Genomic DNA, 14,256 nt, shown 5'->3' with positions numbered 1-14,256 from the left:
GAGAAGCAATCAGAGCGCCATGCTGCGTCTCATAGGATGTTTGGACCCAGAGGAATGAAAGAGTGGTTGAGTTGTTCTAAATTTGTGCCGGAAGTTAGGCACCAGCGGTCAGGTCTGTTGAGAGTGAAAAGGACATGATGCGGGAAAAAAATATGTGCTTCTTAAATGGCGGCTCAGAAATCTAATACCTCACGTCTCGTCCTGTGCTTGACCAGATCAATAACATGGTGATTCACTCATACATCCAAAGTTAGTGGGATCTCGACTCTTCTGGCAGTCGGATGAGGCCAAGAAGAAATATCGCTTAGCTTGTTGGGATATATTATGCCGACTCAAGGATCAGGGAGGTCTCGGTATTGAGACCTGGAAATTAATAATAAATGCCTTATGAGCAAATAGCTATTTAGGCTTTCGGTAGAGAACGATGGTACGTGGGCACAAATTTTACGCAAGAAATATCTACAATCGAAAACGCTAGCACAAGTCACCACGAGGCTGGCAGATTCACCTTTCTGGAAGGGGCTTATGTGAATTAAAGACTTATTCTTTCATAGAACCAAATTTGTTGTTGGTAATGAAATGACCACACGATTTTAGGAGGACACATGGCTAGGGGAGGCGCCCTTAGCCATTCAATATCCAAATCTTTATAATATTGTCCAACGTAAGGAGAGTTATGTTGGCACGATATTACAATCGACCCCTTTGAATATTCATTTTAGGCGTTCTCTAGTCGGGGAGCGGTGGAATTCATGGATACATTTGGTACGGATATTGATGGATGTTCAATTATCCGACCAACCAGATTCATTACATTGGAGTTTGACTACGAATGGATTGTTCACGGTCAAATCCTTTTATCTATACTAGCACATATGCCCGTGCGTTGCAACGGGAGATAAATAATATGCATTTAAAGTCAGTGACAATTATAGTGCAAGCAAAATCTTATATGCACATGAAAAAAAGAACGTTTAGCTTCACAGTTTCGCCGCGCGTGAAAGAATTAATCTGTTATTTTTTCCATTCATTAATTGAGGGCATTTAAGAGTTTTGTTACGTCACCGTACATCAGATAAGGCACATGAGTTATTCAATCTACTTTTCCTTTCAATCCTGTCGATCGAGGGGATTTTAAGGTATGAAGTTTCTAAATATTCTAGGAGACATGAACAATTTTTTTAATACGGAACAGTTTTTTTTAATTATGTACACTTTTGAAAAAACACGAACAAAATATGAAAAGGAACATCTTTTTAAATTATCAAACATTTTCTGAAAATACCAACTTTTTTTATAAAAATATTAACAATATTTGACTTTGTGAACATTTTTAAAAACGGGAACATGTGTTGAAAATTCATAAGATTTTTAGAAAATGGATATCTTTATACAAAACATTATTTTTAATTGTGTAAATTTCACTAAAAAGGAATATTTTTCGAAGTTGGAGCATTTTTGAAATGCCATTTTAATTTAAGACATCTCGAACGATTTTTAAAAACAATATTTAAAAAAACGGGAATTTTTTTGCAGGTTCCGAATATTTTTCAAAATAGCAACCAAATTTCGGAGTTCTTAACATTTTCAGAAAATTGTTTTTCTTAAGTCTGAATTTTTTGAGAGTTTCTAATTTCAGAAATAAATTCTAAATGAAAAATAAACTTGGAAGGGAAGAAAGAGATATGGAAAGCAGAATAAACTAGGAGTAAAACACAGAAACAAAGAAAATGGGCCAACCCACTATTGGTTGTCCTGTGCGAAAATCCAACAAAAACATATTAACATTATTTGTATTTTTTAACATTTTTTAAAATTGGAACATGTGTTTCGTAAGATTTTTAGAAAATGTGTATCTTTTATACATGAAGATCATTTTTAGTTTTGACAATTTAAATAAAAATAATAATATTTTCTTAATTTGATGCATTTTTTGAAATGCCGGTTTCTTTTTAGACATCTCGAACAATTTTCAAAAGTATGTTTTTTTGAAAAAATGGAAAAAAATTTGCATCTTCTGAATATTTTACAAAATAGCAAGAAAATTTTGGAATTCTGAACATTTACAAAAAATTGTTTTTTAATTTTGAACGTTTTTTCAGAATTTTTAATTTACAAAATACATAATAAAATAAAAATAAAATAGGAATGGAAAAGCGAGATAGAAAAATAATAATAATAATAGAAGTAAAACACAGAAACAAAGAAAAATGGGCTAGCCCAATATTGGTTGTCCTGTGCAAAACTCGACCATTTGTTGCCTAGTGCGGGAAATAGTATTTTATCAGCTGCGTTGGCAGACAAATAAGTGGGCTGGCTTCGCCGGGCTAGAGTGCGCGGCCCACGTGCAGAAATTCTTTTCGGCATAAAAAATTAGTACCACCTCGGATAGCAAAAAAGTTCTTTTCGACGGCCCACGTACAGAAATTTTTTCATCCATTCATCGCCGAAAAGAACTTTTTTGTTATCTGTGTATAAGTGTACACCCAGAGGATAATACAATCGTGAGTTCTTCCTCACTTTTCTTTCCTTCACATGCAGTCACCGCTGTGCAAGCTCCTCTGCCTCGCCGCCAGCGTCGAGGCCGACGGTGGCATCGCTGGACGGCGGGGAGGTGCTGCAGGAGGCCCGGAGGTGGCCGACGGTGAGCTCCTTGTTGGAGCAGAAGCGATGAGGCGACCGACAGCGGAGCAGCGCTAGGAGTGAGAGGTCGCCGACGTGAAGGGCTTCAGCGGTGACACAACGGCGCGGTGGTGCTCAGACGCAGCCGTGCATAGAGGAGGTCGGGGGCTCGGGGCTGTTGTGACCTGGAGAGAGAGAGAGAGAGAGAGAGAGAGAGAGACCTGACAAGGGGGGCCCACCCGGGTCAAAACAACCGTTGACTAGTGCCACATCAGCAGCAGGTGGAGAAAAATCAGCCAAGGGGGTGTTTTGTCCGTTTTGGATTTGTTTGGGAGTAAACAAACCGAAAAATAGATTAGGGGGTAAAGTGAACCACCCACTTTATTCAGGGTAGTAAAATGAATTTTTTTCTTCATGATTTAACAAAAAAACAAATTTCAAACAAACTACAAATTCCCTTAAAAAACAAGAATCATAAAAGGTTCATGGATTCAAATTTTTTGAGATTAATTTTTTTCGCATATTAAAAAATATTCATGATTTTGAAAAATAATGTACTGAAATAAAAAAATGTACATGATTTTGAAAAAATCAAGAATTTGAAAAAAAGTTTACGGGCTAAGAAACATTAAGATAGTTTTATGAAATGTTTCAAAAAAATTAAAAAAATATTCGTGAATTATGAAAGAATGTCATCAATTCAAAAAATATTTGCTTATTAATAAAAATTATTCATGCATTTCAAAAACATTTCTTCCAAATAAAAAAAATATTTTCTGAATTTCAGAAATATTGGTTGACAATTTCTTTTTGCCAATTCAAAAAACTGTTCATGAACTTCAAAACAATGTTCACCATTTCACAAAGTTTTCATGTATTTGACAAAAACACCATGAATTCGAAAATGTTCATGACTAATTTTTCTTCACGAATTTTAGACATATTCTGATCCATAATAGTATTTCGAATCCGACAAATGTACATGATTTCAGAAAATATTCAAGATTTTATAAAAAAATCATAAAGTTGGAACGTTGTTCACAATTTCTTTAAAAATAAATTAAAATATAATATAAAATAAAATTAAAAGGAAAGTAAAATGAAATTAAAAATAAATGAAAATTAAAAAACCGAGAATGAGAAAAGTAAAGAACGAAAATGAAAAAATGGAGGTCTTAAACGAGCTAGTTGGGCTGGCCATAAGTTAGCTATGAACCAACGTTTCCTAGGTGCTTCGTAGCACTGTTAAGCACGATCTAGTTCATGTTAAATAAGTCAAGCGCGACCTACTAGAAGGAAAAGAGCCGGGTTTTACTCTAGTTTTTTCTTTCTACAATGGTTTTCTTTGTTTCTTTTTCAAATTTTACTGGGTTTATTTCTTTTCTTTCTGTTTTCTTCACTTTTGTTCTGGTTTCTCCGGCTTTTGTCCTTTTCTTTTTGTTTTTTGTTTGATTTTTCTTATATCTTTTTTTCGTTTTGTTTTCCTGTTTTCCTTTTCTTTCTTACTCATCTCCGACTTCATCTCCAAGTCTTCTAGTTGTCTTCTGGTCCAAGAAAAATCATCGCGAAGGTTCATTCCGTTTGGACTCCGTTTGGTATTCCTTTTTTGCGAAACTGAAAAACAAGGAAAAAAACAGAAACTGGCATTGGGCTCTAGGTTAATAGGTTAGTCCCAAAATAATATAAAATAGCATATTACACTACTGAAATCAGGATCTTTGCCGTCAGCCAGCTCTTTGCTGTCAGCCAACTGACGGCCAAGAATGTCTTTGCCATAAGCTTACACAAAACTAATGGCAAAGAAAGAGCTGACGGCAAAGATCATGTTTGCCGTCAGCAAGATCTTTGCCGTCCGCTAGCGGACGGCATAGAAGCTTTGTCGTCTGCTAGCAGACGGCAAAGAGGAAGGGTGGCCCACTAACGAGTACCACCAAACGACTAATACGTCTCCAAAGAATCTACTTTTCCAAACACTTTTGCCCTTGTTTTGGACTCTAACTTGCATGATTTGAATGGAACTAACCCGGACAGGCGTTGTTTTTAGCAGAATTACCATGGTGTTATTTTTGTGCAGAAATAAAAGTTATCGAAATGACCTGAAAATTCACGGAGACACGTTTTGCAATTTGTAAAAATACTGGTGAAAGAATCAGCGTAAGGGGGCCCACACCCTGTCCATGAGGGTGCAGGGCGCCCCCCTGGGGTGCGCCCCCTGCCTCGTGGGCCCCCTGAGGATCCACCGACATCAACTCCAACTCTATATATTCACGTTCAGGGAGAAAAAATTAGAGAGAAGGATTCATCGTGCTTTACGATACGGAGTTGCCGCCAAGCCCTAATCTTCATCAGGAGGGCTGATCTGGAGTCCGTTCGGGGCTCCAGAGAGGGGAATCCGTCGCCATCGTCATCATCAACCTTCCTCCAACACCAATTTTATGATGCTCACCGTCGTGCATGAGTAATTCCATCGTAGGCTTGCTGGACGGTGATGGGTTGGATGAGATTTATCATGTAATCGAGTTAGTTTTGTTAGCGTTTGATCCCTAGTATCCATTACGTTCTAAGATTGATATTGCTATGACTTTGCTATGCTTAATGCTTGTCACTAGGGCCCGAGTGCCATGATTTCAGATCTGAACCTATTATGTTTTCATGAATATATGTGAGTTCTTGATCCTATCTTGCAAGTCAATAGTCACCTACTATGTGTTATGATCCGGTAACCCCGAAGTGACAATAATCGGGACCACTCCCGATGATGACCGTAGTTTGAGGAGTTCGTGTATTCACTAAGTGTTAATGCTTTGGTCCGGTACTCTATTAAAAGGAGGCCTTAATATCCCTTAGTTTCCAACAGGACCCCGCTGCCACGGGAGGGTAGGACAAAAGATGTCATGCAAGTTCTTTTCCATAAGCATGTATGACTATATTCGGAATACATGCCTACATTACATTGATGAACTGGAGCTAGTTCTGTGTCACCCTATGTTATAACTGTTGCATGAGGAATCACATCCGACATAATTATCCATCATTAATCCATTTCCTACGAGCTTTTCACATATTGATCTTAACTTAGTTTATTTTTCCGTTGCCACTGTTACGATTGCTACAAGAACTACTACTGTTACTTTTGCCACTATTACCGTTACTTCCATACTACTTTGCAACTAAATACTTTGTTGCAGATATTAAGTCTTTTGGGTGCGGTTGAATTGACAACTCAACTGTTAATACTTGAGAATACTCTTTGGCTCCCCTTGTGTCAAATCAATAAATTTGTGTTGAATACTCTATCCTCGAAAACTGTTGCGATCCCCTATACTTGTGGGTTATCAAGACTATTTTCTGGGCCGTTGCCGGGGAGCATAGCTCTATTCTTTGAGTCACTTGGCATTTATATCTATTGATCACTATGAGGAACTTGAAAGATGAAAGAACCAAGATTTTTCCCTCAACTACGAGGGGAGGTAAGGAACTGCCATCTAGCTCTGCACTTGATTCACCTTCTGTTTTGAGTAAACTTGCGACACCTACTCCTGCTATTGATTTTGATATGTCAGATGTTATTGATGATGCCACTTCTGCTATGCATTATGCTTATGATGAAACTACTTCTATGCTTGATAATACTGTGCCATTAGGTGAATTTCTTGATGAACAACTTTCTAGGGTTAGAGAAAGTGAAATTATTGAAACTGATAATGTTGATGAAAGTGATGATGAAGATTCTCCCCATGGATATGAATTTCCTGATGTGCCTGAGGGTTATGTTATGGATGAAGAAACTGCGAGAGACCTTTTTGCTTGCAAAGTTAGATATGATCTTAAGAAACTGTTAGCTAAGCTGAAAGAAAAGTCTTTGAATGCTAGAATGAAATATGACCCTGCTTTTGCTACTTCACCTATCTGTATTTTTGATAAGGATTATGATTTCTCTGTTGATCCTGAGTTAATTACTTTGGTTGAATATGATCTTTTTATGGCTATGAATCTGAAACTGTTGTGGCGCATCTTACTAAATTGAATGATATAGCCACCATATTCACTCATGAGGAAAAAAATCATTACTACTATATCCTTAAGTTATTTACATTCTCATTAAAGGGTGATGCTAAAACATGGTTCAATTCTCTTGCTCCTAGTTGTGTGCGTAGTCCCCAGGATATGATTTATTACTTCTCTGCTAAATATTTCCCCGCTCATAAGAAACAAACTGCTTTAAGGGAATATATAATTTTGTGCAAATTGAAGAAGAGAGTCTCCCACAAGCTTAGGGGAGGCTTCTCGATTACTTAATGTTTTGCCTGATCATCCTCTCAAGAAAAATGAAATACTTGATATCTTTTATAATGGACTAACCGATGCTTCTAGAGACCACCTAGATAGTTGTGCTGGTTGTGTTTTCAGGGAAAGAACTGTTGAGCAAGCTGAATTGTTATTGAATAATATATTGAGTAATGATAATGATTGGACACTTCCTGAACCAACTCCTAAGCCAACTTCGAAGAAAAGGGGTATTCTATTTCTTAGTCCTGAAGATATGCAAGAGGCAAAGAAATCTATGAAAGAAAAGGGTATTAAAGCTGAAGATGTTAAGAATTTACCACCTATTGAAGAAATACATGGTCTTAATAACCCGACACAGGTAGTAAAGGTAAATTCTCTCTATAGATTTGATGAAGTTGATATTCCTCGTAATAATTCTGCTAGCCAATGCTTGGATGAGTTCGATAATTTTATTGTTAAACAAGAAAACTTCAATGCTTATATGTTGGTAGACAATTGAAATGTGATGCTTATATGATTGAACACTTGACTGATTATATGTCTAGAGTTAAAGGTGACCTTAAACTTATTAGTAAACATGCTTCTATGGTTACCACTCAAGTAGAACAAGTGCTTAAAGCACAGGATGATTTGCTCAATGAATTGAATAATAAGGAAAATGGAAATGTTGTTAGAGTTGTGACTAGAGGTGGTAAAATGACTCAGGAACCTTTGTATCCTAAGGGGCACCCTATGAGAGTTGAGCAAGATTCTCATAGAATTAATGTTGATGCACCTAGTCCTTCTAAGAAGAAGAAAAAGAAAAATGATAGGACTTTGCATGCTTCTAGTGAAACTGTTGTTGACACACCTGAGAATCCCTATGATATTTCTATTTCTGATGCTGAAACACAATCTGGTAATGAACATGAACCTAGTGATAATGTTAATGATGATGTTCATGTTCAAGTTGATGCTCAACCTAGCAATAACAATGATGTAGAGATTGAACCTGCTGTTGATCTTGATAACCCACAATAAAAGAATCAACGTTATGATAAGAGAGACTTCGTTGCTAGGAAGCACGGTAAAGAAAGAGAACCATGGGTTCAGAAACCCATGCCTTTTCCTCCTAAACCATCCAAGAAAAAGAATGATGAGGATTTTGAGCGCTTTGCTGGAATGATTAGACCTATCCTTTTGCGTATGCGTTTGACTGATATGCTTAAAATGAATCCTTATGCTAAGTATATGAAAGATATTGTTACAAATAAAAAAAAGATACCAGAAGCTAAAATTTCCACCATGCTTGCCAATTATACTTTTAAAGGTGGAATACCTAAGAAACTAGGAGATCCTGAAGTACCAACTATACCATGCTCCACTAAAAGAAACTATGTTAAAACTGCTTTATGTGATCTTGGAGCTGGTGTTAGTGTTATGCCTCTCTATTTATATCATAGACTTGATTTGAATAAGTTGACACCTACTGAAATATCTTTGCAAATGGCCGATAAATCAACTGCTATACGTGTCGGTATTTGTGAGGATGTGGCTGTTATGGTTGCAAATGTTACTATTTTAACAGACTTTGTTATTCTTGATATTCCCGAGGACGATAGTATGTCGATTATCCTTGGTAGACCCTTTTTGAATACTGCAGGGGCTGTTATTGACTGCAACAAAGGCAATGTCACTTTTCATGTTAATGGTAATGAGCATACGGTACACTTTTCGAGGAAACAACCTCAAGTACATAGTATCAATTCTATTGGAAAAATTTCAACGATCATTATTGGAGGTTTTGAATTCCCTCTTCCTACTGTAAAGAAGAAATATGATATTCTTATTGTTGGGGACATGCATATCCCTGTTGAGGTAACCTAGTGTTATTGAAAATTCTCTGGTTTCATGTTATTCGGATAGAGTTTGTTAACAAGACTTGATCAACCTTATTAGTGGATTTCTTTTAATGAGCATGAGATGGATGAAGCTAGAAAGCACAACTCTATGTGCCCTCCTTTTACTTTCCGTTATTTACATTAAATAAAGCAAAAATAGTTTTTTTGTCTGTTTTCCGCATTATCCTTGCAATAAAAATACCATGAAAATAAAAGTTCTCCAAATGTCTGGAAAATGATATATGCTTTTTTGTAGAATATTTTAGAATTACTGGCACTAAGAACACACTAGTGGGCCCCACCACTTGGCCATGAGGGTGCAGGGCACGCCCCCTGCCTCGTGGACCCCCTCCACTTATTCCAGCACCCACTCACTTTGTCTTCCTTCAGGAAAAAAATCCTCCCATAGCTCAAACCCGAGTTCTATCTCATCTTGCTGCCATTTTCGATCTCCTTGCTCAAAGCTCCATTCACAAAACTGCTTTGGGGGATTGTTCTTCGGTATGTGACTCCTCCAATGGTCCAATTAGTTTTTGTTCTAGTGCTTTATTTATTGCAAATTTTTGCTGATAAGGTGACCCTGTTCTTGAGCTTGCATGTCAAATTTACATGGTCAAAAGTAGTTTTAATGCATGATATAGCCTCTAGGCACTTGTAGGAGTAGTTGCTATCAATCTTGTTGAGTTTGGTTCACTTTTATTTTGAGTCACTAAAAATTTCAGAAATTTTCAGAGAAAGAAAATGATGAAGAGATTATCGAGGGGTTCTTCGAGCCGAAGTTCGAAGGATAAGCAGAATGAGGAGAATAAAAAGCCCAAATACAATCTTCCTCGCACTGCAGAGGTTCGGCCGTGTGAATGGCCTTGTGATGAGTTCCTAAGAACCGCCGGAATTTATGATGATTTCTATTATTTGGTTGAGAATGTAGGCCTCACCGACTTCCTCCACGACCAGCGCGAACAGTGTCTCCTACTCACTAATATTTTCGTGCAAAATTTTTATTTCCATGCTAAGAAATCACCACCTTCAGTGGAGTTTCACTTATATGATGAGGTTAAGGAGATGTCACTCCATGATTTTTGTCGGGTCTGCAAGATACCCTTTGAGGGCAGCATCGAGGAACCACATCATAGTGATGTGGATGGGTTTATTGATAGAATTGTTGTAGGAGAAACTAGGAAAGTTTCCGATACAAGAATTACCAGTATACATTTTCCTGTTCTACGTTACTTTGCGATATTTGCTAGTAGATGCTTAATTGGTCGCGGGAACAGTGGAAATCTTAGTGCTCCTGATATTGTCATTTTGCACCATGCTTTGTTTCGTGATACCACTTTCAGCTTAGGCGCCATTGTTGCTAAACGATTAAATCTGAACTGTACAAAGGGCCCCATTTTTGAAGGCATCTTTGCTTCACGCCTTGCTGAACATTTTGGGATACCTAATAGGCATTATGAGAAACAGGAAAAGTTGCTTCCTCCTATTTTCTAGATTATAAGAGTATGGTAGCACATGATTTTATTGTTAAAGAAAGAAGAAGATGCTTAAGTATAATTTGATATTTGATAAAACTCGTTGTGAGATTATTACCTTGCCTGCACCCTCTCTATTTAACATACTTTCAGGCACGTACCTCATCTCACCCAAGGCCATTTATGCATACTGGAGGCTGACACAAGTCCCAGAGCCTGAGCCTGAGCCACCACTTGATCCTCATCGTCAGTCTGTTTATCAGTGGGATCCGGAGGAAATCGCCAACCAGTGGCACCCTGAGGACCCTCCTCAGTACATCGGAGGGAGTGGCTTCGATCCGTGGGCATAGACCAACTTAGGCCAAAAGCCTAAGCTTGGGGGAGTACGTATTTCTCACCGACATTACATTTATGTTCACACACTCATTCTTGTTGTCGGTGATCATACTTTTTCATTGTACTATCCATGCTAGTTTACTTTATTTTCTAAGTCCTCTTCTTGTGTGTTTGAAAAACCTTAAGAAAAACCAAAGAAAATTAGTTGTAGCTAGTTTACTTTCCATGCTTGTAATAGTAGTAACTAAAAGAAAACCCAAAAAGATTTCTCGTTCTTATTTTGCTTGTTGGGAGCTTTCCCGTGTAAATAGTTTTATTTCTTTTCTTGTTCTTTGGGGGTCGAGAGGAGAAGACCATGATGAAAATGTTGAGTGGCTCTTATATGCATTATTGTTGATTTAACTAAGAGCCCATGTTACCTTGTCTTCTCCCTTATATTAAATGCTTGCAGATTCCAGCTTAGTCCAATGCACGTGCACTATTATTATTATCCACACCGTGCGGTCGTGCAAGTGAAGGGCAATAATGACGATATATGATGGACTGATTGAGATGAGAGAAGCTGGTATGAACTCGACCTATCTTTTTTTTGTAATATGATTAGTTCATCGTTCCTGATTCAGCCTATTATGAATGAAACATGTTTGCAATGACAATTAGAGATTATAGTTGCCCATGCCATGCTTAATTAGCTAAGAGTTTATAATATTTTACCTTGCGTGCCAACATGCTATTAAAATGGTTGTGATGTGGTATGATAGGGTGGTATCCTCCTTTGAATGATTCGAGTGGCTTGACTTGGCAAATGTTCACGCATGTAGTTGAAACAGAATCAACATAGCCTCCATGATATTTATGTTCATGGTGATTTATATACTACTCATGCTTGCATTCATTGTTGATTAATCTTAATGCATGTTCATGACTGTTGTCGCTCTCTAGTTGGTCGCTTCCCAGTCTCTTTCTAGCCTTTACTTGTACTAAGCGGGAATACTGCTTGTGCATCCACTTCCATAAACCCCAAAGTTATCTCATATGAGTCCACCATACCTTCCTATATGCAGTATCTACCTGACGTTCCAAGTAAATTTGTATGTGCCAAACTCTAAACCTTCAAATGAAATTCTGTTTTGTATGCTCGAATAGCTCATGTATCAACTAGGGTAGTCTATATCTTCCATGCTAGGTGGGTTATTCTCAAGATGAGTGGACTCCGCTCATCATTCACGAGAAAATGGCTGGTAACCGGGATGCCCAGTCCCATGCTCAAATCAAAATAATTGCAAACAAAACTCCCCCAGGATTGTTGTTAGTTGGAGGCACCCATTGTTTCAGACAAGCCATGGATTGATGTTAATTTGTTGGTGGTGGGGGGTATAAACTTTACCATTCTGTTTGGGAACCGCCTATAATGTGTGTAGCATGGAAGATATCCAGATCTCTTGGTTGTTATGTTGAAATGAAAGTATGCCACTCAAAATATTTTTTATCTCTGTTTCAAAACTTGAGCTCTGGCACCTCTGCAAGTCCCTGCTTCCCTCTGCGAAGGTCCTATCTATTTACTTTTATGTTGAATCATCATCCTCTTATTAAAAAGCACCCGTTAGAGAGCACCGCTATCATTCGCATGCATTGATATTAATTTATATTGAGTATGACTATGACTGGATCTCTTTTACCATGAAGTACAATGTCTAGTCAGTCCTTGATCTTCAGGGGTGCTCTGCATTTATGTTTTGCAGTCTCAGAAAGGGCTAGCGAGATACCATCTTGTTATATCATATTATGATTATTTTGAGAAAGTGTTTTTAGTCAAGATTTATTATTATTGCTCGCTAGTTGATTATGTCATTGATATGAGTAAACATGAGACCTAAATGTTATTGTGAATATGGTTAGTTCATAATCTTTGTTGAAAACTTGAATGCCGGCTTTACATATTTGCAACAACAAGATCAAACAGAGTTTGTAAAAGTTTTTCTTTATCACTTTTAGTTTGTCAACTGAATTGCTTGAGGACAAGCAAAGGTTTAAGCTTGGGGGAGTTGATACATCTCCAACGTATCTACTTTTCCAAACACTTTTGCCCTTCTTTTGGACTCTAACTTGCATGATTTGAATGGAACTAACCCGGACTGACGTTGTTTTCAGCAGAATTGCCATGGTGTTATTTTTGTGCAGAAATAAAAGTTCTCGGAATGACCTGAAAATACACGGAGACACGTTTTGGTATTTATAAAAATACCGGCGAAAGAATCAGCGTAAGGGGCCCACACCCTGTCCATGAGGGTGCAGGGCGGCCACCTGGGGCGCGCCCCCTGCCTCGTGGGCCCCCTGAGGATCCACCGACATCAACTCCAACTCTATATATTCACGTTCGAGGAGAAAAAAATCAGAGAGAAGGATTCATCGCGTTTTACAATACGGAGCCGCCGCCAAGCCCTAATCTTCATCGGGAGGGCTGATCTGGAGTCCGTTCGGGGCTCCGGAGAGGGGAATCCGTCACCATCATCATCAGCAACCTTCCTCCATCACCAATTTCATGATGCTCACCATCGTGCGTGAGTAATTCCATCGTAGGCTTGCTGGACGGTGATGGGTTGGATGAAATTTATCATGTAATCGAGTTAGTTTTGTTAGGGTTTGATCCCTAGTATCCATTACGTTCTAAGATTGATATTGTTATGACTTGGCTATGCTTAATGCTTGTCACTAGGGCCCGAGTGCCATGATTTTAGATCTAAACCTATTATGTTTTCATGAATATATGTGAGTTCTTGATCCTATCTTGCAAGTCAATAGTCACCTACTATGTGTTACGATCCGGTAACCTCGAAGTGACAATAATCGGGACCACTCCCGATGATGACCGTAGTTTGACGAGTTCATGTATTCACTAAGTGTTAATGCTTTGGTCTGGTACTCTATTAAAAGGAGGCCTTAATATCCCTTAGTTTCCAATAGGACCCCGCTGCCACTGGAGGGTAGGACAAAAGATGTCATGCAAGTTCTTTTCCATAAGCATGTATGACTATATTCGGAATACATGCCTACATTACATTGATGAACTGGAGCTAGTTCTGTGTCACCCTATGTTATAACTGTTGCATGAGGAATCACATCCGACATAATTATCCATCATTAATCCATTTCCTACGAGCTTTTCACATATTGATCTTTGCTTAGTTACTTTTCTGTTGCCACTGTTACGATTGCTACAAGAACTACTACTATTACTTTTGCCACAGTTACCGTTACTTCCATACTACTTTGCTACTAAATACTTTGCTGCAGATATTAAGTCTTTCAGGTGCGGTTGAATTGACAACTCAACTGTTAATACTTGAGAATATTCTTTGGCTTGCCTCGTGTCGAATCAATAAATTTGGGTTGAATACTCTACCCTCAAAAACTGTTGCGATCCCCTATACTTGTGGGTTATCAAGACTATTTTCTGGCGCCACCAAACTAGCAGACGACAAAGAAATTACACCTAACTAAAAAAGGTCGTCCCCGCGCTCCACCCCCCTCTTTCTCTCCCTCACCTCAGCCGTGTCGCCCCCGTGCCCATCGGCCCCGCCGCCGACCCCCACGGACCCGCCGCCCCCGACCCCCACTGAGCTCGCCGCCCCCGACCACCACCACCCCCGACGCCC

The 14,256-nt window shown here is 38.5% G+C and overlaps 1 protein-coding gene across 1 annotated transcript in view; it reads right to left on the bottom strand.

Annotated features, from left to right (window-relative positions):
- Positions 1 to 14,171, bottom strand: part of LOC123101857 (G-type lectin S-receptor-like serine/threonine-protein kinase At4g27290) — an 18,049-nt gene extending 3,878 nt beyond the window's left edge. The window contains exon 1 of the mRNA XM_044523121.1: positions 14,146 to 14,171. Within this exon, the coding sequence (XP_044379056.1) occupies positions 14,146 to 14,171 (26 nt within the window). The remainder of the gene's footprint in view (positions 1 to 14,145) is intronic.
- Positions 14,172 to 14,256: the final 85 nt, after the last annotated feature.

Source organism: Triticum aestivum, chromosome 5A (assembly GCF_018294505.1).
Source record: "Triticum aestivum cultivar Chinese Spring chromosome 5A, IWGSC CS RefSeq v2.1, whole genome shotgun sequence".
In the NCBI taxonomy this organism is placed as follows: domain Eukaryota; kingdom Viridiplantae; phylum Streptophyta; class Magnoliopsida; order Poales; family Poaceae; genus Triticum; species Triticum aestivum.
Note: the sequence above shows the minus strand (reverse complement) of the source record. Positions and strands in the feature narration are given on the sequence as shown.